At 44.7% G+C, this 26,973-nt stretch overlaps 2 protein-coding genes across 2 annotated transcripts in view; one reads left to right on the top strand and one right to left on the bottom strand.

Annotated features, from left to right (window-relative positions):
* LOC110502097 overlaps positions 1–18,640 on the top strand; it is a 70,310-nt gene extending 51,670 nt beyond the window's left edge. The window contains exons 5-9 of the mRNA XM_036959073.1: positions 5,437–5,626; positions 9,301–9,499; positions 13,066–13,664; positions 13,958–14,103; positions 15,458–18,640. Of these exons, the coding sequence (XP_036814968.1) occupies positions 5,437–5,626; positions 9,301–9,499; positions 13,066–13,664; positions 13,958–14,103; positions 15,458–16,277 (1,954 nt within the window). The 3' untranslated portion in view covers positions 16,278–18,640. The remainder of the gene's footprint in view (positions 1–5,436; positions 5,627–9,300; positions 9,500–13,065; positions 13,665–13,957; positions 14,104–15,457) is intronic.
* Positions 18,641–18,881: 241 nt separating this feature from the next.
* On the bottom strand, positions 18,882–23,561 carry LOC110501801 (translin). The gene is made up of 6 exons (XM_021579637.2): positions 23,344–23,561; positions 22,979–23,072; positions 21,315–21,411; positions 20,982–21,097; positions 20,649–20,728; positions 18,882–20,505 (listed from the first exon to the last, which is right to left on the bottom strand). The coding sequence occupies exons 1-6, from the start codon at positions 23,407–23,409 to the stop codon at positions 20,275–20,277; spliced, it is 684 nt and encodes a 227-aa protein (XP_021435312.1). The 5' UTR covers positions 23,410–23,561; the 3' UTR covers positions 18,882–20,274.
* Positions 23,562–26,973: the final 3,412 nt, after the last annotated feature.

The following is a 26,973-nucleotide window of genomic DNA, read 5'->3' as shown; positions in this document are numbered from 1 at the left end:
AGAGTCAGACAGTGCTAGGGGTGATGATGGATCAAACAAGACTGTAGACTGAGCTGCATGATAGCACAGACGATATACTGCAGGTGGTAGTTTCGCCAGACAGGAAAACTGTGTGACACACTTTCAAAAATGACACTCCTCACACGTCGGACATGGGACCTGAGGACAGAGGACAGGTGCCAGGGGACAGAGGACATGAGAGGGGACAGAAGACAGGGAACAGAGGACAGGGAACAGAGGACAGGGAACAGAGGACAGGGAACAGAGGACAGGGAACGGGGGACAGGGAACAAGGGACAGGGAACGGGGGACAGAGTACAGGGGACAGAGGACAAAGTACAGGGAACAGAAGACAGGGAACAGAGGACAGGGAACAGAGGACAGGGAACGGGGGACAGAGTACAGGGGACAGAGGACAGGAAACGGAGGACAGAGTACAGAGGACAGGGAACGGGGGACAGAGTACAGGGGACAGAGGACAGGGAACGGAGGACAGGGAACGGGGGACAGGGAACAGAGGACAGGGAACGGGGGACAGGGAACAGAGGACAGGGAACGGGGGACAGGGAACAGAGGACAGGGAACGGGGGACAGGGAACGGGGGACAGGGAACAGAGGACAGGGAACAGAGGACAGGGAACAGAGGACAGGGAACAGAGGACAGGGAACAGAGTACAGGGAACAGAGGACAGGGAACAGAGTACAGAGGACAGGGGACAGACGACAGGGGACAGAGGACAGGAGAGGGAACAGAGGACAGGGAACGGGGACAGAGTAGGGAACGTGGGACAGAGTACAGGTGACAGAGGACAGGGAACGGGGACAGAGGACAGGTGACAGAGGGATGTTTAATAGTTTCTCATCCCCATGCTGCTTATGAATGGCTAGAATCTATGAGGTAGCTATTCCCAAGGGGTTTAATACATGCATGTAGGCTATTTTGTTCTAATATACAGTATGTTCATACAATATGTTCTTAGTAGGTTTTAATTTGACCTTTAATAGCATCAAGTTGGTCATTAAAAATGTGTAATTTTCTAATGCTATGCATGCACTCCAAGGGTCTAGTTTTAACCAATCTCAGTCTCTCTTGACTCCACTAAACAAGTCTTTGTGTTAGCGCTCCTCAGTGTCCCATACAGGCTTGCAATCATGATGGCTATCGAACTGTGGCTAGTCTGATGGCTTTTTCACCAGGCAATTACAATGCAATTCCCATGTGTTATACTGTAGTATAGACCTGATGGGATGGTGGAGCAGGGATCTATTAACGGGAAGCTCTGGAACAGTGCTCTTGGGTGTGCTTAAGCTCTGGGCTCTCTCTTTCCTAATGACAAATACACACGTTATGATTTTAATGTCCTATTTTCCCCTAACAGGGACATTAATATTTAAACATGAATAGAGAGATTGATTAGGCCTACTAATATATTTAGAATATACAGTATATATGATGGCTATACAGTGCATTCGGAATTATTCAGACCCCTTGACTTTTTCCACATTTTGTTACGTTACAGCCTTATTCTAAAATAGATCACATTTTTCCTCTCACAATACCACATAATGACGAAGCAAAAACAGTTTTTTAGAAATGTTTGCAAATGTATTAAAAATAAAATGCTTAAATATCAAATTTACATAAGTATTCAGACCCTTTGCTCAGAACATTGTTGAAGCACCTTTGACAGCGATCACAGCCTCGAGTCTTCTTGGGTATGACGCTACAAGCTTGGCACACCTGTATTTGTGAAGTTTCTTCCTTCTTCTCTGCAGATCCTCTCAAGCTCTGTCAAGTTAGATCTGGAGCGTCGCTACACAGCTATTTTCAGGTCTCTCCAGAAATGTTAGATCGGGTTCAAGTCCGGGCTCTGGCAGGGCTACTCAAATTCAGAGACTTGTCCCGAAGTCACTCTTGCATTGTCTTGGCTGTGTCCTTAGAGTCATGTGCCTTTTAATGAGGAGTGGCTTCTGTCTGGCCACTCTACCATAAAGGCCTTATTGGTGGAGATGATTGTCCTTCTGGAAGGTTCTCCCTTCTCCACAGACGAACTCTGGAGCTCTGTCAGAGTGACCATCAGGTTCTTTGTCACCTCCCTGACCAAGGCCCTTCTCCCCCAATTGTTCAGTTTGGCCAGGCGGCCAACTCTAGGAAGAGTCTTGGTGATTCCAAACTTCTTCAATTTAAGAATAATGGAGGCCACTGTGTTCTTGGGAACCTTCAATGGTGCAGACATTTTCGGGTAGTCTTCCCCAGATCTGTGCCTCGACACAATCCTGAGCTCTACGGACAATTCCTTCGACCTCGTGGCTTGGTTTTTGCTCTGACCTGCACTATCAACTGTGAGACCTTATATAGACAGGTGTATGCCTTTCCAAATCATGTCCAATCAATTGAATTTACCACAGGTGGACTCCAATCAAGTTGTAGAGACATCTCAAGGATGATCAATGGAAACAAGATGCACCTGAGCTCAATTTCGAGTCTCATAGCAAAGGGTCTGAATACTTATGTAAATAAGGTATTTATGTTTTTTATTTCTAATACATTTGCAAAAAGTTCTAAAAACCTGTACTTGATTTGTCATTATGGGGTATTGTGATGTCATTATGGGGTATTGTGATGTCATTATGGGGTATTGTGTGTAGATTGATGAGAAACAATGTAATCCATTTTAGAATAAGGCTGTAACGTAACAAAATGTGGAAAAAGTCAAGTGGTCTGAATACTTTGCGAATGCACTGTATGGCGACTATATACTAATTTCAATGTCACATTGTACCGCAGGCAGGGACGTGTGATATACACAGTCTGTAGGCTAATAAATTAAGTTCCAGGGTATTATCCCAAATGCATCACACAGGTAATATCTGTAAGGACAGATTTTAATGACTGTTATTCCAACTGGAAGGAAACGCCGACAGCAGCGTCTGTTTTATTGCCTCGTTCTAAGATGCATCGCAAATGGCTCCCTACGCGTTCCCTACATAGTGCAGAACTTTTAACCAGAGCCCTATGGACCTTGATATAAAGTAGTGCACTATAAAGGAATTAAGGTGCCATTTGGGATGCAAACCTAAAGAAGGAGCGTATTCATTATTCCGTGTAGCCCCTGGCACCTGCACCATCTGAAGATTCGGGGGCAGTTATTTTTTGTTGCTTTGTTCCATTTTAAAGACTTCAGAACTACTAGTGAGTGTTGCTAATGGGTAGGGCAATTGGTGTGGGTGTGTGTGTGTGTGGCTGTGTGTGTGTGTGCTCGCGCGTGCATGTGCGTGCGTGTGCGTGTGTGCGTGTGCGTGCATGTGTGTGCGTGCGTGCGTGTGTGTGTGTGTGCGTGCGTTCGTGTGTGTGTGTGTGTGTGTGCGTGCGTGTGCGTTCGTGTGTGTGCGTGCGTGTATGTGTGCGTGCGTGTGTGCGTGCGTGTGCGTTCGTGTGTGTGCGTGCGTACGTGTGCGTATGTGGGGCTCAGTTGGTAGAACATGGCACTTGATTCCCACGGGGGACCAGTATGAAAAAAAGTATGAAAATGTATGCACTCACTACAGTAAGTCGCTCTCGATAAGAGCGTTTTCTAAATGACTAAAATGTAAATGTAGAAAGTGTGTGTGCAGATGTGTGTGCTTTCTCTGGTTAGTGTGTGACGGCGGTGCAGGCAGATGAATGAATGGGTTAGAGAGGGAAGCATCAGACAGGTACAGCACAGAGTTGTGTAACATGCCAATCAATAGAGGAGACCTCATGCAAATTCCTGGAGGTTATTTACATGACAGACCAGAGAGAGATGGCAGTAGAGCAGGTTAAATGAGGCTAGAGAGACAAGATTTTGTAAATAGTGTCATGTGATGACAAAACAAATACACAAGTAAACATGATAAAGAATGACTTTCACACATTGATGATTGACAAAAATGATTCAAATCTAGAATATTGATTAGCGTACAATTTACATCCCTAGCCAAATTTAAATGGATCTTTGGGAAGGAAATTTAGATTTTTGTCACTATTGTCCGTCCAGTGCAGTCAATTACAATGTGACGTGAACCGACGACATGATTGTGGCAGGCAGACTGGTCTGTTCTTGTGTGTGTGTGTGTGTGTGTGTGTGGTGGGGGGGGGGGGTGGGGGGTGGGGACAGCATCCTGCCCTATGGCTCATGTGGTGTGGAGCGAGGGAGGCAGCATCCTGCCCTGTGGTTCATGTGGTGTGGAGCGAGGGAGGTAGCATCCTGCCCTGTGGTTCATGTGGTGTGGAGCAAGGGAGGTAGCATCCTGCCCTGTGGTCCATGTGGTGTGGAGCGAGGGAGGGAGGCAGCATCCTGACCTGTGGTTCATGTGGTGTGGAGCGAGGGAGGTCGCATCCTGCCCTGTGGTCCATGTGGTGTGGAGCGAGGGAGGGAGGCAGTATCCTGCCCTGTGGTCCATGTAGTGTGGAGCGAGGGAGGCAGTATCCTGCCCTGTGGTCCATGTGTTGTGGGGCGAGGGAGGGAGGCAGCATCCAGCCCTGTGGTTCATGTGTTGTGGGGCAAGGGAGGTAGCATCCTGCCCTATGGTTCATGTGGTGTGGAGCGAGGGAGGTAGCATCCTGCCCTATGGTTCATGTGGTGTGGAGCGAGGGAGGCAGCATCCTGCCCTGTGGTTCATGTGGTGTGGAGCGAGGGAGGTAGCATCCTGCCCTATGGTTCATGTGGTGTGGAGCGAGGGAGGCAGCATCCTGCCCTGTGGTTCATGTGGTGTGGAGCGAGGGAGGAAGCATCCTGCCCTGTGGTCCATGTGGTGTGGAGCGATGGAGGGAGGCAGCATCCTGCCCTGTGGTCCATGTGGTGTGGAGCGAGGGAGGCAGCATCCTGCCCTGTGGTCCATGTGTTGTGGGGCAAGGGAGGCAGCATCCTGCCCTGTGGTCCATGTGTTGTGGGGCAAGGGAGGCAGCATCCTGCCCTGTGGCCCATTTGTTGTGGGGCGAGGGAGGCAGCATCCTGCCCTGTGGTCCATGTGTTGTGGGGCGAGGGAGGGAGGCAGCATCCTGCCCTGTGGTCCATCATCTGTTCCAGGAGTTCAGGTGTTAATGGGAATTGATGCGTCTCATTACCCAGCCCCTGAGTCCCTCTGCCGGGGAGAGAGAGGAGAAGAGAATGGGGTAAGTCCCTGGAGTGGTGAAGGGGGACAGTGAGAAGGGAGGAGGAGGAAGGGAGGATGAAACTGAATGATATGAATGGTTGGAGGAGAGAAGTGCCAAGAATCATAATTCCATCCTCTCCTGTTCTGTCTTCTCCAACACCTCTCGTCATTCCCCCTCTCTCTCTATCCCTTTCTCTCTCTCTCCTTCTCTCTCGCTCTCTTTGTCTTTCTCTCTCTCTCTCCCTCCTTTTACCTCTCTCTACTCTCTCTCTCTCTCCCTCCCTTACCCCCCTCCCTCTCCCTCCTCCCTGTCTCCAGCTGCAGTGCAGAGATTGCAGCGGCAGAGGCCCCCGTCAGGCTGTCAGGTGACCAGGACGACAGCGCTAACATCGCTCCCCCACCAGATTTTCAATCCTCCACCGTCTCCATGACAACCGCAACGGCCTGTGGAGAGGAGGCTTGCGACAAGCCTGCAGCAGGAGGAGGAGAAGAACTAACTGCAGAATGCGTAAGCAGAATCTCTCTCCTCTCTCTCTCTCTCTACTCTTTCACCACATCATTATTCATTTTCATTGACCTTTTCTCTCTATCTGTCTCTCACTCAATATACTGGAGACAGTGGTGGGCTGTGGCACGCACACAGACAGGGGCATGTGAGGATGGTTAGGGCAGAACAGAGCAGAACAGAACAGAGGGACTGCGTTTCCAGGCAGGCAGTAGGCAGGAGGCTGCAGACACACACACAGAGCCAGACAGACGTCTGTGATGAGCCCCTGACAACCGCAGGCAGGCATGCAGCTACACCCGCAGCCTCAGCGTCTTCCTCCCAGCTCAGCTCTGCGTCTGCCTGGGAACAGGACTCAGCAGAGAGGGAGGATTAAAGAGCAGGTTCATGGTGGTAACTGACGGGGCTTCTTCATCTCATCTGTGTGCTGTTCTGCTTGGCTGGCTCGGCTGTCTGTCCTCCTGTCCTCTCTGTGTGAAACGCAGCTACCCAGCTGCTAGCCGTCTGTCGGTAGCTGTCGTTGCATTGTGTTCATTTGTGCAATAATCCAACCAACACGTCTCTGCCTCTGCTGGGGTTGAGGTTACAGCATCAAGCATCACGTATCGACAACCAGGGTAGTTGGGTTTATGGCTGACAGTCCGTCATGTATTTTGTATGAGGAAGGATGCTATAGGTGAGAACGAACGCTGACATCATATATTCCACCACTGCTTTTTGTTCATAGCTCAGTCATTGTTGCTGTTGCATGCACCTGCTTATTTAATGCATGGAGAATGGCAGTGTGTTTTTCCAGTCATGGCCAACCGCAATTCATTAATACCCGCATCCAACCCCGTCATTAATTATTCCGTGTGATACCTGAGCCCTAGCTACGTGTCATATTTCCCACCTGTGTCTCATTGGATATGAAAACATACCCCAATGCCCTTTGTTTTCAGCCACAGTCATGTTGTTTATCATGCGTAGGTCTGCAGCTATGAGTTGTTTATCAAGCTGATGCTAGGAACCAGAGTCTAGACGTTAGCAGTTTGGGGGCCGATTGATGATGACCTGTCAATTAATGAGCTGCTGTCATTCAGCTATGTCGATCACTAATGATGCTGAATGAGCGTCTGTAGAGAGGTGAGGGGTCAGGGGGTCACCCTGTCAGTCTGATGACCTTTCACCTGATCTTTAGTTCCATGATGAGGCCCACCATGATGTATGCAGGAATCATTTGACTTACACCAATGCAATCCATGCAATCCACCTAGCATTGGTGCCATTGTGTCAGGCTATAATAGACTCATAATGTTGTCTCTAGTATTTGGGGTATTTTCTAAAATCTCAAAGGCTTCTCTAGCATTCCCATTCCATTCCAATCTTCCCTGGCATTCCCATTCCATTCCAATGCTTCCCTAGCATTCCCATTCCATTCCAAGGCTTCCCTAGCATTCCCATTCCATTCCAATGCTTCCCTAGCATTCCCATTCCATTATAAGGCTTCCCTAGCATTCCCATTCCATTCCAATGCTTCCCTAGCATTCCCATTCCATTATAAGGCTTCCCTAGCATCCCCATTCCATTCCAAGGCTTCCCTAGCATTCCCATTCCATTCCAATGCTTCCCTAGCATTCCCATTCCATTCCAAGGCTTCCCTAGCATTCCCATTCCATTATAAGGCTTCCCTAGAATTCCCATTCCATTATAAGGCTTCCCTAGCATTCCCATTCCATTATAAGGCTTCCCTAGCATTCCTATTCCATCCCAAGGCGTCCCAAGTCATTCCGTGAAGGAAACAGACACAGATATGTGCCATTGGTCTGTCTGAGTACATACAACATTGACAGCCTCTCAGTGTCAAGGGTATCATATAGACGTCGACCGATTAATCGGCATGGCCTGGCCGATTAATTAGGGCCGATTTAAAGCTTTCATAACAATCGGTCATCTGCCTTTTTGGACAACGATTATGGCTGATTACATTGCAATCCACGAGGAGACTTCATGACAGGCTGACCACCTGTTACACGAGTGCAGCATCAAAAGGACCTTGTGGCTGCAAGGAGCCAAGGTACGTTGCTAGCTAGCATTAAACTTATCTTATAAAAAACAATCTTCACATAGTCACTAATTAACTACACATGGTTGATGATATTACGAGGTTAACTAGCGCGTCCTGCAATCCATATGATAAAAGCGGTGCCTGTTAATTTATCATCGAATCACAGCCTACTTCAACTTCAACAAACGGGTGATGATTTAACAAAAGCACATTCGTGAAATAAGCACAATCGTTGCACCAATGTACCTAACCATGAACATCAATGCCTTCCTTAAAGTCAATACACAGAAGTATATTTTTTAAACCTGCATATTTAGTTCAAATAAATGCATGTTAGCAGGCAATATTAACTACGATAATTGTGTCACTTCTCTTGCGTTCAGTGCAAGCAGAGTCAGGGTATATGCAGCAGTTTGGGCCGCCTGGATCATTGCGAACTGTGTGAAGACCATTTCTTCCGAACAAAGACCGCAATTAATTTGCCAGAATTTTACATAATTATGACATAACATTGAAGGTTGTGCAATGTAACAGCAATATTTAGACTTGAGGTTGCCACCCGTTCGATAAAATACAGAACAGTTTTGTATTTCACTGAAAGAATAAACGTTTTGTTTTCGAAATGATCGTTTCCGGATTTGACCATATTAATGACCAAAGGCTCGTATTTCTGTGTGTTTATTATAATTAAGTCTATGATTTTATATTTGATAGAGCAGTCTGACTGTGCGGTGGTAGGAAGCAGCAGGCTCATAAGCATTCATTCAAACAGCACTTTACTGCGTTTGCCAGCAGCTCTTAGCAAAGCTTTGAAGCACAGTGCTGTTTATGACTTCAAGCCTATCAACTCCTGAGGTTAGGCTGGCAATACTATAGTGCCTATAAGAACATCCAGTAGTCAAAGGTATATGAAATACAAATGGTATAGAGAGAAATAGTCCTATAATAACTACAACCTAAAACTTCTTAACTGGGAATATTGAAGACTCATGTTAAAAGGAACCACCAGCTTTCATATGTTCTCATCTTCTGAACAAGGAACTTAAATGTTAGCTTTTTTACATGGCACATATTGCACTTTTACTTTCTTCTCCAACATTGTGTTTTTGCACTATTTAAACCAAATTGAACATGTTTCATTATTTATTTGAGACTAAATAGATTTATTTATGTATTATATTAAGTTAAAATAAAAGTTTCCATTGTTCATTCAGTATTGTTGTAATTGTCATTATTACAAATATATATATAAAATTGGCCGATTAATCGGTATAGGCTTTTTTTTGGGTCCTCCAATAATCGGTATCGGCGTTGAAAAATCTTAATCGGTCGACCTCTAGTATCATATTAACAGTACAGTCAATCTCTTAGGATATTAAACACCATTTCATTAGTCAAACCTACCAGGTTCAGAATGGATCAATATCTGTTGAGATTGAGATGGTGATGGCACCATTAGCTGGAAAACTACATGCTGCAGTACATGCTCTCAGGCCCCTGAGTGTGTAATAGAGCCAACCCACATTCTATAGGTCTCTCACGTTACCATCTCCCTCTAACACTCCATTGGCTCTTTCAATAGCTGATGACATATTCAGGTGATTGACAGGTGTGTCTCTCCAATCAGCAGCAATCTGGCCTGGGCTGCAGGCGCTCCAGCTCGGACGCAGCCTATGAACCGGCCGAATCGGTGAGGGCCCAGCGCGAGTGCCGCCTCCGGCCCCACTACAGCGACCCCATGCCGGCCGACGCTGCCAAGCGCAAACAGCTGGAGATGAAAATCGCTGCCGCTGCACGCCTCCACAGCCAGCGACGGGACAGGGACAGCGGTGGGTGGAGCTACTGTATATGGGTGTCTTGTCTCTAGTGTTGTACAAGCCAAATGTCCCGATGGGATGATACGTGCTACAGTAAAGGTGTGTGTTAGAATGAATGGGCCCTATTCTAGCTTTACGTAATGGACCTCACCACTGCAGTGTGATTGTGTCTTTGCTATTGAAACAGCTTCCTTCAGGACAGTTTAGATCTTTCTGAATCACTGCACTCATATTTAGAGCCTGACCTCTCTGTTCTCCTCCGATTGTGTGCAGGGCAGCCATCTGAATCAGTATAAAGTAACTAGCTATCGTGTATGATTTTTAAATAGCTTTATTCAGAGCCCCTTACAGTAATTTAAGATTGGGCCTGTTTTGAAGAGTTTGGGCCTGTTTTGAAGAGTTTGGGCCTGTTTTGAAGGGTTTGGGCCTGTTTTGAAGAGTTTGGGCCTGTTTTGAAGGGTTTGGGCCTGTTTTGAAGAGTTTGGGCCTGTTTTGAAGGGTTTGTGCCTGTTTTGAAGGGTTTGGGCCTGTTTTGAAGAGTTTGGGCCTGTTTTGAAGAGTTTGGGACTGTTTTGAAGAGTACGGAATTTTCTGGAATTTTTCAAGCTGTTTAAAGGCAGTCAACTTAGTGCATGTAAACTTCTGACCCACTGGAATTGTGATACAGTGAATTATAAGTGAAATAATCTTTCTGTAAACAATTGTTGGAAAAATTACTTGTGTCATGCACAAAGTAGATGTCCTAACCGACTTGCCAAAACTATAGTTTGAAATTTGTGGAGTGGTTGACAAATGAGTTTTAATGACTCCAACCTAAGTGTATGTAAACTTCCGACTTCAACTGTATCAACATTAATTGGGGTTTTTAAGAGCACAATTTAGGTAGAGGACATTTACCAGAACAAGGCTATGTCAGTAACTAAATGTTTGACAAAAATGCCGACAGAACCTTATAGTCCCAAACTCTCTATGTTAATGTTGGCCTTTATGCACTATTGACATGCCAGAACAAGGGTTAAACCTAGAGGTGAACAGAAGGGAGGAGGGATTGTCCTTTACATATCTATGTAACCCATCTCTATCATTTAGCATTACAACAAGCATTAAAACAAAGTAATGAATGTTCAAGCATTGAAGTGAGGCCGGGAGGTCTCTTGTTCACTTAGAACAAAATAATTTGTTGCTTATGTCGAGTGGTGATTTTAGCATGTACATCTTGGTGGGGCCAAAAAATATATATAAAGCAGGATGCATGCCAGCAAAGCCACCACACATCACAACACTAAACAATACATTAATTGCACTATAATGGTGACAAACGGTGCCCACAAACTGTTAGGGCCTACATAAAGCTGTCCCAACAGCAGTCCCAACATCTTACCACTGCTACACCTGGCTATCAGCGGAGCCTTGTCTGGCAGCGAAACAGTTCATTCAGCCTCATTTACTGCCTTTTAAAAAATCATAGCTAATATGGCTGACTTGCTTAAACAAATGTGGTTTCTAATGACAATTGAGATGTACTGACTATGGCATAAGGGGACGACAAGCGGATAATAGGCCATCTGTAATTTCGATTAGGATATTATTGAGCGAGCTAGGACGGACGTAGTCAATATAACTATTTGTTTAGAACGTTTGAAATGTACGGTGACAGAATTCAGAACGTGGGCCGTTCTTACAGTATTCTCCCTGTACACCAAGTCAGAACCGTCTGATAAATAAAAGGGGCATATAAGCAGACAATGAAAGCTCTTACAAAATTGGATGATTACGTTTCTCTAAAACAGGTTATAGGCTACATGTGCACCACCAAGTCAGAACAGTAGGCGAAATTAAGAGGGGTAAATAGACCAAATGATTAGGGTGAGGCACATGGGCTGCTAACAGCTTACTACACAACATACACTTAGTATTACTTTCTGAGCTACAGTACACTGTACATATTTCCCTGGCATATTACATCATTTGTGCAGCAGCATACAATAGATTTTTGGACCCACCTTGTTGTGCTGTGCTCACTTGGAGGTGGCACGGCGGTCCTTCGTGGGCAAATTGTGTCATTAAAGTCTGGCATTCTCGAGATGTATGGCGCTTTCAAGACAACTGGGAACTCAGAATAAAACAAGGTTGAATCATGATGATGTCATTGATCTTCGGGTCGTAGCTCTAGAAAGAGGCCCGAGTTCCCGACTGACAATTCCGAGTTGGATGAGAGCCAGAGCTCGTTTTTTCCGGAATTCCCAGGTGTCTTGAACTCACTGAAGTCAAGTTTTTGCAGTTCTGAGTTAAGTTGTTTTGTGCACGGCACAAATCATGCTTCATTGACAGCATGGCCAATGTTGAATGTTTCTCATTTTAAACTTGGAAAGGAGACACTTAATCCCAGATTTGGGACCACACAGCCACTCCAATGAATTGCAGGCCGGTGATGTTTGCAGTTAGCCACTGTCACTTGATTCCTTCCAAACCACTCATTGTTGAATTTGCGATATCATTTAAAGAAAATATATATATATATATACACTGTATGTATCCCCTTTTCTCCCCAATTTCGTGGTATCCAATTGGTAGTTACAGTCTTGTCTCATCGCTACAACTCCCGTACGGACTCGGGACAGGCGAAGGTCGAGAGCCGTGCGTCCTTCGAAACACTACCCAACCAAGCCGCACTGCTTCTTGACACAATGCCCACTTAACTCGGAAGCCAGCCGCACCAATGTGTCGGAGGAATCACCGTACACCTAGCAACCACGTCAACGTGCACTGCGCCCGTCCCACCACAGGAGTCGCTAGTGCACGATGGGACAAGGACATCCCTGCCGGCCAAACCCTTCCCTAACCTGGACGACACTGGGCCAATTGTGCGCCGCCCCATGGGTCTCCCGGTCGCTAAGACCGATGTTGACATGATCGGTCCAATCAAAGCTACTGTAGATATGTGATTTGATGTCATTTTATCTGTGGCCAATGACCTTGAGCCTTCTTGGATGGGCACTTCTAATGTATCTCTATGGCAGCTCCCAAGGGGCTTGAATTTTCAAGGTCTACCTTTAGAATTGGCGGTGACATACTGTCCCCATGAGTAGAGAACATAGAGAACATTAGAGAACATTACCAACACCTACGCTCCGTATTTTCCCCTGGCTGCCCTCCACCACAGAAAGCACTGAGCTAGGCTGAAACACCTGCATTTTGGAGCTGCCTTACTCAAGAAACCAAAAAAGAGACCATGTTTGTATGTGGCTTTATTAACTCAAATTATTATTATTATTTTTTTTACATTGTTTGTAAACAGATATGTGACACGTATTAATGCCAAAATAACATGCAAAACAGGTAAGCCCCCCCCCCCCCCAAATAATATATATATAATGTTGAGTGGCATTAATACATGTCACATATCTGTTTACAAACAATGTAAAACAATGTTTACAAACATTTTTAGCTAAAAATGTGGGTCTTAAAAGAGGTGGCTCCACCTACCCTGAATGACGGGTCGCCACTGCTTATGTCCCAAAAAACGGTATAACTAAAAGCCTACAACAGTTCACTTCTTGTGTGTGTTTGTCCCACAGCTCCTGCCTCGGTGCGGGTCCGTTCTGAACCCCGCGGTGAAGAGCGTCTAGGGAGTCTGGGTGTGACGCGTGGTGGACAGCACCGCTGGAGCACCGTGAGCAGCCTAAGTGCCGACAGTGGTGTGGTGGGCCTGTGTGACGACCGCGAAGATGACGATGAACCCCGGAGAGTACACCATAGTGGAGGGGCCGAGGTGGAAAGGGTGGACAGCGGGATTGGACCCTGCCTGGCCCGCGTCTGGAAGAGACCCTCTGCCTCTCTCAGGGCCTGGGAGGCCCAGAGACCCTGCTCAGACTGTGGCCAGAGAGACGGGCACGGGGTGGCCCGGACAGAGGGTGAGGGGACTGGTATGTGTGAGCGCTGCTCCAAGCTGAGGACGGAAAGGAAGGAAGCCATCTTGGAGTTCCTGAACACGGAGTCAAGTTATGGGGAGGACCTAAGAATCATCAAGGAGGAGTTCTACTGTCCCATGCAGAGCGCCGGGCTGCTGACCTCAGAACAGCTGACCGTGGTGTTCAGCAACGTTCAGGAGCTCATAGACGTCAATGAACGCTTCACTGAACACCTGCAGGAAAGCATCGACCAGGCCTTCGACCAGGTGAGTCAGATAGAACCACCACCAACCACCAAGCCTACTTCAGAAAGAACACCAGTCATTCATGTTATCAGTGGCTTGGTGATTCGTCAAAAAGCATAATTGATTTTTAGTTTGGTATAAGTCATGTTGAAAAAGTGACACAGTGGCTTGTGGTTGCCCTGTGGTTAATCTCTCGTGTTAGCTAGCTAGCTAGTGCACACAAGTTTTGGTTCTGTGTTCTGAGATTACACTGTGGTCATACTATTGCCCTATAGAGATGTTCTAAATCTATGTCTCTGCTTGTTCCCTTGCAGGGAGATGAGGACCTGCTAACAGTGTGCATTGGAGAGATGTTCCTGGAGTTTGTCAACATGCTGCCAGCCTTCCAGACTTACTGCCTGCAGCAGTCCACCTCTGTCAACATGCTCAACACCCTGGAGAAGGAGAAAGAACTGCTGAGGTAAGGACTGTAAAGGAACACTTCAAAGATCAAGTCACATTTTATTTGTCCTGTACACATATTTTACACACGTTATCGCAGGTGCAGCAAAATTCTTATGTTTCTAGCTCCAACATTGCAGTAATGCTGAACATTAAACAATGATACACACAAATCCCCCAAAAAGAAAAAGAAAGAAAATAAGAAATATGTGAACGAGCAATGTCAGGGTCCGGAATATAAATATATACATTATATAAACAAAAGTATGTGGACATGCCTTCAATGCCAGGAGAATGCTACTTGCCCGAATGTATAGTGCCAACTATAAAGTTTGGTGGAGAAGGAATAATGGTCTGGGGTTGTTTTTCATGGTTCGGACTAGGCCCCTTAGTTCCAGTGAAGGGAAATCTTAACTCTACAGCATACAATGGCATTCTAGACGATTCTGTGCTTCCAACTTTGTGGTAACAGTTTGGGGAAGGCCCTTTCCTGTTTCAGCGTGACAATGCCCCCATGCAGAAAGCGAGGTCCATAGAGAAATGGTTTGTTGAGATCTGTGTGGAATAACTTGACCGGTCTACACAGAGCTCTGACCTCAACACCATCGAATTGGATGAATTGGAATGCCGACTGCGATTGACTTGTTGGATAGGTGGCATCCTATGACGGTGCCACGTTGAAAATCACTGAACTCTTCAGTAAGGCCATTCTACTGACAATGTTTGACTATGGAGATTGCATGGCTGTGTGCTCGATTTAATACATCTGTCAGCAACGGGTGTGGCTGAAATAGCCGAATCCACTAATTTGAAGGGGAGTCCACATACTTTTATATATATAGTGTAGAAGCTGTTTTTCAGTCTCAGATTTGATGTGCCTGTATATTGGTAGTTTATACTGTACGGGTACTTGCAGGATTTTATCAACTATTGTTTCCTGTATTATAGTTACAAATAAGGGAACTTTGGTTTTGAATTTTTCCTTATTCAAGATTGAGATCAAGTGAAAAAGAACGTGTTGTTTTGGAAATTTCCACTGAGCAGAATTATCTTCTGTGCTCTAAGAGCAGAAGAACAGTAACTTGGAACCCTAAGTTCCCACTACGCTGTGTTATTCTTAATGGAAGAGACAGAAGGTTGTCATTAATTCATAACTGGACCTATTCTGAGAACGGTGATGAAGTCATTACTATTTTTAGACCCAGGCAACTACTTCACATCTCACCTATAATGACTCACCCTGTATTGTCTTGTGATTCCCACTGCTCTCAACTTTACAATTACATCTGAGACTCTCTGGCCTACGATCACAATTAAACAGTATGTTAATATCACTCTGTCTCTCTCCCTCTCTCTCTCTCTCCCTCTCTCAGGATCTTCCTGGACGTGTCCCAGAATGACAACACAGCCCTGCGGCGTATGAACCTGCGCTCTTTCCTCATGGCTCCCCTTCAGAGGGTCACCAAGTATCCCCTCCTCCTGAGCCGCATCAGCAAGGTCACCATGGACTGCCACCCCGACCATGGCCGTCTCCGAGAGGCCAAGAGCCGCGTGGAGTCTCACCTGGAGCACATCAACATGAAGACCAAGCAGGAAGGAACCCTGACCTGGACTCTGCGTTCCTTTCGCCGCGACAGTCGCAAGAACCGCGAGGTCATTAACATCGAGATGCGGGAGATGTCCATGAAGACCGTGGGCTGGGCCAGGGAGAACACACGCTTCGTCATGGAGGGGCCCCTGCAGCTCTCCCAGCCTGCAGACGGACAGTGGGTGAAGAAGGGCAGTAAAGGCCTCAAGTTCCAGAACATTCAGAGTCTGTTGATGGTGCGTACGCAGCGGCCTGGAGAGGGTCTGTCTCAGACGGACGGCGAGGCCAAGGTGGAGCAGCAGGAGCACGGCGTGTGGGACGGTGTGCTGGTGCTCATCAAAGACAAGAGCAGTGGGAAGTTCACCGTGCTCAGAGAACCCATCCACCTGGCCAACTGTGTGGTGTCGGGCGACCCTGACTGCGAGGACACCTTTGAGGTGCTGGACATACGTAAGGAGGCCTTTGTTTTTAGGGCCTCAGATAAACCCCGGACGCAGCAGTGGTTCCGGCAAATCAAGAGGTATACCCGTGACCTGGGGCTGTGGAGGAAGAGGCGTAACGCACTCCCCAATATTATGATGAACACAAACCAGGGCAGGTCCTGAGACTGAGGGACACCGTTTCCCTGGCTGGATACCAGTGTAAATAGATGTACTACTACTGCAAAAAGAATTGACCATGCTTCTGGATGGTGGAGCGATTTGTTTCTGAGGTTTTAGGGTGGGATTTGTGAGGTTCCATGTTATGATGAGGATAGCACTTTTTTCTAAGAAAAACTGCAAGTGCACCATACTGTAACGAAACGTATGAAGGCATAGTTTTTAGCTTCTGCCTAAAAATGATCAGCCACTTGGATGACCAAAAAAGGAGACTTGGTTGGGAACACTGCTGGCCTTGGTTGTCAAAACTGTTTGCTCTTGAAGAAAGAGATGTTTTCAGTATACTGACTGACTGGTGTCTGTGTTGAAAAGCATGGTTGAAGTTGATGATTGAAAAAACATGACTTTGTAATGCTAATGAAAATGCACAAATTAGTGAAAAACTACTGTTAAATTATACAATGGGGACTTGGATTACAGCTTAGTAGAAAAAGACAGGAACTTTTATTTTACCTGACTAAGGTAAGTCAAAATCACTGGCCTCTTCCCCCTTTCTTTTGCCCTCTGTGTCAGAAGCAATGTCCACTGCCAGCAGAGATCCGAGAAATGGCATCCATAGTAGGAAGTCCGTCAGTGACTTCCTACTATGGATGCTGTGCAGACAGTGTCTGTCAGACAGTTTGAACCCAGGGTTGTGGACATACTTGTATCAGAGGAGGCTGGTGGGAGGAGCTATAGGAGAACGGGCTCATTGTAAGCACTTAAATGAAATGAATGGAACGGAGTCAAACGTGGTTTCCATGTTTGATGTGTTCGATACCATTCCATGTATTCTAGCCATTACAATGAGCCTGTCCTCCTATAGTGCTCCCCACCAGCCTCCACTGATTTGTATCACTGTGCTGGGTGGGCTCAAGTCACAAAGAAGCAATAAATTGTGCAATTTTAGCTATTTATTTTAGTTTCTCCACATCTGGTCAGACTTCGTAATTATGGGAAATCGAGAGCTTATTATCCCACCTATGACTGGAAGTGATGTTATTGACACAGATGAGCTACAGAGGTTCGGCCCTAGAATAACGTGCTCTTGAACTTCAAGCCTAGGCCTGGTTTGGCCCCTACCAGTATTGTCAACTGTTTATTCAAACTCTCAAAGCCTTTACCTGTACCTGAATGTGGTAGTACAGCATGGCCAAAGTGGAGGTGGAAAGGCCTCAAACACAGATCAACCTGGACCATGAGTTTAGTAGCTAAAGCTGACATAGTAGCGCCAGTCAAATGTCTTCACAGTAGCGCCAGTCAAATGTCTTCACAGTAGCGCCAGTCAAATGTCTTCACAGTGTGCTGTTCCATGACAATCAGATGGGGAAATTGTGAGCTTTTGTTCCTTGGGTTTTTATTTCACTCTAAATTAACAAAAGCATTTCTTCTGTTGCCAGTCACAGTAATGTTGATAAAACTATGAGTATCTGGAAATGGTCATCAAGTCAGACCGCCCTCTGCCCCGAGGTAGCAGCAGAAAGACACTTAAAAAGCCTGCTTTTACATAGCCTGGTTATACCAGTGTGAACACTACATTCACCAATCTGAAATTTAGTGAAATCTTTTTGGATGCCAGAATTTACAGGCAGTTCTAATCCATCCATCGGCTGCTAGTGTTCCTACATTATGTCATAGATTACCTGTGCCCTTATCTCAAGTGTGACTTCCCTTCTCCTAAAATCTGTTTTTGTGTCTGATGTTTCTGAATCTGAAGGCACTATATAATTAAGACTACAAAGTAGATCCATATTATGGTGTGACTGTCACTCTTCAACAACACTATCTGCCAATCATGATTTCAAAAGATTTATTCTGTCGGTTGTGTTGTTTATTCACAGAACTCTTTATGTTAGGGAAACATATAGGACCCCAGCTGACTACATACAGCAGGTCAAGGCAATACTTCTTATCAAACAAATCTAACCTCCATATACTGTTTAGTCTGATTGTGTTTAGTCCAGGAGTAGCATAGGTTAAGGGAGGTAGTGAATCACTGTTTTTGGACAGAGAATGATGTACGGAGTGGACTACTGCCTGTCTCTTACTGTTCATCACCTTCCAATGGCGCTAGCACTGTTACAATCATAGAATTAGAATCTCATTCTATTTCAAGAATCTCATTCTATTTGTATTGTTTGAATTCTTTCAGCTTCCATATTGTTCCACTAAATGATTACTACCGTATATGGGAAGACCGATGCTGTGTAAACATTTTGAAAATATCCGAGACCTGCTGGACTGTCAAATGTTTTTCCTCTGCATTTTAGACCTGTGATATTTCCTTTATGTAAGATTTTGTGAATTATATTAAAAAATGACATGTTAAATACATTTTTCTTTGTACTTCACCCATTTCCACTTATTGCTATCCATTGTGCTTTGAGTCATCAAGTCATATTCTGAAATAGTAAAAGAGGTGTTCTTGTATGCTAATAAGGCGTGGTTAATTCATAAAAGGAACAAGGCAATTATTGGACTTGCGTGTTTGGACAGAAGTCTCGCTTTACGAGAGCAATCAGTGAAAAGTGCTTATTTGACACCAACTAGTACAAATTAAACAAAACACCATTAGCTAGAAATATTTACTTGGAAAATTTTCAAATTCAGAAATAAAATACAATATTCCTTTAAATCAGATGGAATTGTTTGTAAGCAATCACAAATACCCTTTTTTTTACGAAAACAAAAAAAGCACATAGGAAAAAGTGCAACAATACAGTCAATTATATTTACTACAATTCAACTACAGTACATATGCATTAGAATCATAGAAGTTGGCCATAACAATGTATCAAAAATCAATATTTTAAGACTGAAAGCTTTGCCATGAATGAAGTACAGTATTTCCCTGTCTCTAAATGGCACTGCAATGTCTGCAGTGTACATAGCCAAGTGATTAGAAGCCATTAGACATTGTCAATCTGACCTGAATTGGGATGGACATCAATTGTAATTCCTAGATTCCTCACGTCCCCTCTCCTCGCCTTGTCAAGGCATATTGGGGCAGAAGACCTGGGGTTCTTCTCCTCAGATACTTCTCCAATGCATTTTGAGGAGGCAAGGACAGAGGAATCAAGGAAATAGAATTGACATTAACCCTGGCTCTTTAGGTTCCTCGTTCTCTCCTTGCTTCCCTCTATATTGAGAAAGACAGAGGAGACCGAACAGAAAATAAGAAATTAAGGGAAGACTTGAGAAAGAGATGCAATGTTTCAGGAAATCAGAGTAAAGAACAGGAAATTAGTCTGGAGTCACAACAGTTATTACTAAATGAGGAGATATGAATTGCAAGCAAGAACATGGCGGAAATGGCAAATAAGAAAGCCAGACACGTAGAATCAAGTGGCCTTAGATCTGCACTTCCCCCTTGCCGTTTCTTTGCTGGATGTTTTAACATTGAGACACCAACCCGTGAACAGACTAAACTAGCCAAACGCAAGCTGTGTTATATCAGATGGTTTTTGGTAGAAAAACAGCACAACAACCAAATGTTTTATTTGCTCAACTCAAAAATTAAGTACTTTTTCAACATCGTAGTCATAACAATTTATTTTCTCTTGGATGGAAATGTACACCCTGTCAGCACCCCCTAAAATGAAATGAACATGAATAATTCAATACATAGATGGTGACCTGTACAAAATATATGAAAAGCAAAAACAGCAAACTTAACAGGCATACAGTATGTTGGACATTAAATGAACATTTCCAATCACCAGTATCAAACTGTAACAACCCCTCCCCTTCAAACAACTGTGCCTTTATATAAAAGGCTTTCCAATCCCACTGACAGACTCATTCCCCTCACATGCACTTCTACAAACACACATCAGTCTGTCCTAGGCTGTGGGGGCCACAGACCTCCTATTCCTGCTTTCCAGCAGGTCAAGACTCCACTGTCCCAGTCATGGAGAGGTCAGGTCCCAGCCTAGGGTAGCGCCCTGGCCCCACATCCTCAGCTCTACTTGTCTCCCCCAGCCTCCAGCTCCTTGGACAAGCCACGGATAGACAGGTCGTAGACCACCTCCTCTATCTTCTTCACATCGTACTTGAGGCCATCGTAGCGCTTACGCAGGGGGTCATTCTTGAGGTTGAGCAGGCGGAAGCCTGAGTCCAGCTCGTTGATGAAGTTGGAGATGCGGAGGGGCCGGCTATAGTCCCCTGCTGTGACGCTGTTGACTGCCAGGCGAGACTAGAGAGAACAGGTGAGTTTATTCATGTAAATAATCATTTTAATTAACCATCATATATTATTGAAAAAAACATATGTACATTTTGTATAAACCAATGTACTGATATATTAAAATGGTACAATGCCACTCAATTCATTCTCACCAGTTCACTGGCCATGATCAGCACACCTGCCAGGTAGTCCTCAACATCCAGATGGAATCCCTTCTCTCTCACCACCTCAACTACAATAAATAGGGAAAATGTATGACTACCACAGCACTACCTGACTGCCGATTGACAGAGGAACAGTCTGCAAATGCACCCATTGCCTTGAGAAAAGTTCAACTCAAGGTAATGGGTACATTCGTTTTAGCTTGCCTAGTGCACTGGGTGTGCGGAGATTTAACATTGGATTGGTCTAAAAATGTTCAAACTCCATCCACTGGGGTACCGGGCGAGCTAAAACAAAAGGCACCCAAATGAACTGACACCTACTTCCTAGTATTTGTGCCACTTCTTCGCGTGTCACCAGAGACTCACTCTCCAGGTAGACCACGAACGCTGCCAGGAAGGCCAGGCGCTGCAGAACAAACCTCCAGTGCTCATGGAACCTAGAAGCAGAGTGGAGGATGGAAAATGACATGTTAGTTTGTCCTTTCAATATCAAGGAGAGAAGACAGACAATATCACTCCATAACTGAACATGGTAATAAAGAGACTTGTAATTTATAATTTCCCTTATGAATGTCATTCTGTGGACAGGGAATTGTGAATAAGTTGTTGAGAAAAAAGTAGCTAACTTTAGATTCACCCATGTGTAGGGCCTACCTGTAGTACTGGTCCACTGGGAATTTGGTTTTGAGTTCTCCAAGGTGCGTCCTGACTGTACAAAACAGTTCCCTGGCCTTTTGGCACTTACTGGGAACTAGTGTGACAGACAGGGGGACAAGAAAGATACATTTATGTAGCTACATGCAGTACTGCTCCACAGGGAATCTGGTTTTGATCTCTCTAAAGTACATCCAGACTGTGCTAAACAGTTCCTGTGCAATTGCACACTTACTGGGAACTAGTGTGACAGGACAAAACATAAACAGTTATGACAAGGTGACAGAGAACCTGCAAAGCAGTGAGTCAATCAGTAAGATAAGCCATCACAAGTGATAGTGAATAGAACCCTGGACTAGGAGTAAAACAGAAGAAAACAGACCAAAACCGGAAGGGACTACATGAACTTGCCACTTCTGTCGTCATGAAGTGCTTTGAGAGACTAGTCAAAGACCACAACACCTCCTCCCTCCCTGACACACTCAAACTTCTCCAATTCGTCTACCGCCCTGACAGATCCACGGACAACGCAATCACCACTGCACTTCCCTCACCCACCCGAACAAGACATCATGCAAAATACAAATCCCTGAAAGCTCCAGCACATCATCCCTAGCGTATGCCTTTGCTAACAGCTATTGTGTCAATTTAAAACTTGTGAGCCGAGTGGCGCAGCGGTCTAAGGCACTGCATCGCAGTGCTAGTGGCGTCACTACAGACCCGGGTTCAACCCCAGGCTGTGTTGCAGCCGGCTGTGACTGGGAGACCCATAAGGCGGCTCACAATTGGCCCAGCGTCGTCCGGGTTAGGGGAGGGTTTGGCCGGCCGGGAGGTCCTTGTCCCATCTCGCTCCAGCGCCTCCTTGTGGCAGGCCGGGGCACATGCACGCTGACTTCAGTTGCACGGCGTTTCCTCCGACACATTGGTGCGGCTGGCTTCTGGGTTAAGCAAGCAGTGTGTCAAAAAGCACTGCGGCTTGGCAGGGTTGCATTTCCGAGGACGCATTCCTCTCGACCTTCCCCTCTGCGAGTCCATATGGGATTTGCAGCGATGGGAGAAAATGGGGTAAAAAGTACAAAATAAATACTGCACAAGACAGTTCACAGAATTGTACATTTAAAGATATGTAGCCAATCTGTTCAGTGCTAACATTAGCTAGTTAATCCAGAGATTCTTACCTTTGCCTCGATTCGGCATTTGTAGTTGTTTATGATATCCACATAAGCAGGTAATTAGCATTTCATTTTTTGTGGGGCGAATACAGGCAAATATATTGATAAGTCACCTTGTCTTAGAGAGATTTACACAGTACACGAAATACAACCCTTATTTTAAGTGTTTCTACAATTAATGGTGGAAAAACAATTGGAACCATTTCCATGTTTGGCCGCTAGGTTTTATGGGTATTATGACTCATACTGTGGTACTCTATAGACACCACTAGTCAGCTACGTGTCCCCGGACGTAGATGTATCATTGTCACAGTTGTTAACATTAATTATATATTAGTTATTTGTATTGTTTTTATTTCACTTTGTGCTGCATTGTTGGAGCTGTAATTACATCTGACTATTAGCCCAGACTCTCTAATAAGAAACGTTTTGGTTGAAAAACGTTTCGCTACGGTGCAATAACGAATGTACCCCATGTGATTGGGCACTCACTCTCTTTGAATCCAGATGGTTGATGGACACTTTGAAGCAGTGTCAGGATCTCCCTCGCTGTCTGTTCCAGAACCTGGACCACTTTTCGAATGTCCTGGAAGATAACATGAGCCGTTAGCTGGCTAGACAACGGTATGAATTTGCAAAAACAAAATGCATGCATGTGTCCTCCTAACAATTGCAATGACTGTAGTTAGCTGCTAGCTAGCTATATAGCAAATGTCTGCAAAACATTTCTTGCACGCAGTTTACCATACAGCGCATTTTAAGTGGACATGTTATTCAATGCAAGCCTCACTGACTGTACAACTGAGTCAAATGCTAGCTTTGCAGTTCTGAGCTAGCTCGGTTGACAGAAACATTACCTCTCTTATTTCTTGATCCACACTCAGAAAACCCTGAATGTAACTGAACATTTCCGGGACAGACATCTTTCTACAAATTATTGTATTTTGTAAAGGATATGGTAACTAGTTTTTTGCACAATGAATCTAAACAGTTGGTAGCTAAACAAAAAAATACCAATGCGTGCACATGGGTCCTTCATAAACGTGTCGCATTGAGGTGATGTCATCATTCTCCCATATCGATTTTTTTTTGTTGCGTCACCAAATTATGACCAAGATAATGAAAATCTACGTTGTTGAATAATATTAAAAACATGAAAACGTTTGATTGTTGTGTTTGTCTCTTTGAGAATCAGTAAAACACCTCAATCTAAAACTAAAATACAAGCAAAATTGTTTTATATAGATCATATTTATCAACGGGCCTACCTGGTTAATATACAAATATTTTGAAATACTGAATATATGCAGTAAAAACATTTATGTAGCAAAAACAGCAGACAAATGTCCTGTAACAAGACTGTGAATACATATTTTCTACAAAGACCAAAGGAGCCATGTTAGTAAAGTGCTTCAATTCACACAACACAAAGCCCTATTTGTGACACAGTCAGTACTGTCACAGTAATATCCTTTCTATTGTTTGCTTGGTTACTCCTGGTCATACTGTACACTAGCCTATCAGCAGGCCATCAGAACGTGGCTGGTTTCTAGGTGCTCCCAGTCTCTGATGGACTATCTTCTGTGTTCTGAGGGTTCTGAAGTGTAGTATCCTTGTTCTTGGCTGTGACTGCCTTGTCGCTTGGTGCTCAGATCAGTTTCTCTCTCTCTGGTGCTTTCTCCATCTCTGTGTAGTAGTCCAGGGCCTTTACGCACCGAGTCTATGACGTACTGCTACAGGGGCACAGAGAGGAAATGGGTCACTATGGAGAGGTTTACACAAATATGGCTGCTTGAGTTGGGCCAGTGCCAACCGGTGCAGACTACGGGCATGGCTGTGCCTGGCATCTTCTCCCGCTTGAGTACCGGCACATTTTTCACTCTAAAATATGAGTGAGTACCGGTAGGTTTTTCATTCCACAGCTAGTGGATGCAGTTGAAACACAGTGAAGCTACGATAGATAAGTGGTTGTAGACGGAGATCTTACCTCCAGTCAGGTGAAGAGGTTGGCCAGCTCCATGAAAAGGTAATTGGACGAAGCCAATGAAGCCCTGGATCTTTGTTCTTCTAATTTCAACTCAATCATCAAGTTTGCAGACGACACTACAGTGGTAGGCTTGATTACCAACAACAACGAGACGGCCTACAGGGAGGAGGTGAGGGCCCTCTGAGTGTGGTGTCAGGAAAATAACCTCACACTCAACGTCAACAAAACAAAGGAGATGATCGTGCACTTCAGGAAACAGTCAGTACAGGTGCATCAAAGCAGGGACCGAGAGACTGAAAAACAGCTTCTATCTCAAGGCCATCAGACTGTTAAACAGCCACCACTAACATTGAGTGGCTGCTGCCAACATACTGACTCAACTCCAGCCACTTTAATAATGTAAAAATGTATGAAAAATGTATCACTAGCCACTTTAAACAATGCCACTTCATATAATGTTTACATACCCTACATTACTCATCTCATATGTTTATACTGTACCCTATACCATCTACTGCATCTTGCCGTCTTTATGTAATACATGTATCACTAGCCACTTTAAACAATGCCACTTTTATATGTTTACATACCCTACGTTACTCATCTCATATGTACATACTGTACTCAATACCATCTACTGCATCTTGCCTATGCCGTTCTGTACCATCACTCATTCATATATTTTTTTATGTACATATTCTTCATTCCTTGTGTGTATAAGGTAGTTGTTGTGAAATTGTTAGGTTAGATTATTCGTTGGTTATTACTGCATTGTCGGAACTAGAAGCACAAGCATTTCGCTACACTCGCATTACATCTGCTAACCATGTGTATGTGACAAATACAATTTGATTTGAAGCTTGTCTGAGAGGATGGCTTTGGTCACCTTGTCCCTGTCCATGAATGGAGTCACAGGAAGACCCTCCAGCTTCTCCATGTCACTCCGAGGGAGAGCAGTAGAGAACAGGATGTGGTGAGAAAATCCACACCACAGACTTAATTAGTATTATCCACTCTATTCTCCATTCAGAAGGAAGCAGTGTTTTAGCCATGCGTTATATGCATAGTAATGTGTATATTGGAACATAACCAATATCTGGGTTGTGGTTAGTTACCTGCTTGTAGAACTCCTCCTGCAGGAGGCAGTCCAACCAGGGCTCAGCCACGTCCATGGGCCGTGTCTCGTTGAAGTCACTCACTTTGATCATGATCATTATCAGCTGGAAGGAGACGGGGGGACATAACCGTCACTTTAATCCAGTTGGGAAGATTCCCAGGCTTTCAACTGGATCTCGTTATGCCTTGTCATGTCAGTGGCCAGGATGCATCGAAGAATAATAAATAAAATGCATTGAGTTCCCTTGTGGAAAAATCACATGAAATTCACATATGATCTCATGTGTGAAGTCAATGTGATAACGTGATAACATACAGTTGAAGTCAGAAGTTTACATACACCTTAGCCAAATACATTTAAATTCAGTTTCACAATTCCTGACATTTAATCCTAGGTAAAATTCCCTGTCTTAGGTCAGTTAGGATCACCACTTTATTTTAAGAATGTAAAATGTCAGAATAATAGTAGAGAGAATGATTTTTTTCAGCTTTTATATCTTTCATCACATTCCCAGTGGGTCAGAAGTTTACATACACTCTATTAATATTTGGTAGTAGTGCCTTTAAATTGTTTAACTTGGGTCAAATGTTTCAGGTAACCTTCCACAAGCTTCTCACAATAAGTTGGGTGAATTTTGGCCCATTCCTCCTGACAGAGCTGGTGTAACTGAGTCAGGTTTGTAGGCCTCCTTGCTCGCACCCGCTTGTTCAGTTCTGACCACAAATTTTCTATGGGATTGAGGTCAGGGCTTCGTGATGGCACTCCAATACATTGACTTTGTTGTCCTTAAGCCATTTTGCAACAAATGTGGAAGTAGGCTTGGGGTCATTGTCCATTTGGAAGACCCATTTGTGACCAAGCTTGAACTGATGTCTTGAGATCAATATCTCCATATCAATATGTCTTGCTTCAATATATCCACATAATTTTCCGACCTTATGATGCCATCTATTTTGTGAAGTGCACCAGTCCCTTCTGCAGCAAAGCACCCACACAACATGATGTTGCCACCCCCGTGCTTCACGGTTGGGATGGTATTCTTCGGGCTGCAAGCCTCCCCCTTTTTCCTCCAAACATAACAATGGTCATTATGGCCAAAAAGTTAATTTTTGTTTCATCAGACCAGAGGACATTTCTCCAAAAAGTACGATATTTGTCCCCATGTGCAGTTGCAAACTGTAGGGTGGCTTTTTTATGGCGGTTTTGGAGCAGTGGCTTCTTCCTTGCTGAGCGGCCTTTCAGGTTATGTCTTTCTAGGACTCGTTTTACTGTGGATATAGATACTTTTGTACCTGTTTCCTCCAGCATCTTCACAAGGTCATTTGCTGTTGTTCTGGGATTGTTTTGCACTTTTCACACCAAAGTACGTTCATCTCTAGGAGT

Source organism: Oncorhynchus mykiss, chromosome 22 (assembly GCF_013265735.2).
Source record: "Oncorhynchus mykiss isolate Arlee chromosome 22, USDA_OmykA_1.1, whole genome shotgun sequence".
In the NCBI taxonomy this organism is placed as follows: domain Eukaryota; kingdom Metazoa; phylum Chordata; class Actinopteri; order Salmoniformes; family Salmonidae; genus Oncorhynchus; species Oncorhynchus mykiss.
Note: the sequence above shows the minus strand (reverse complement) of the source record. Positions and strands in the feature narration are given on the sequence as shown.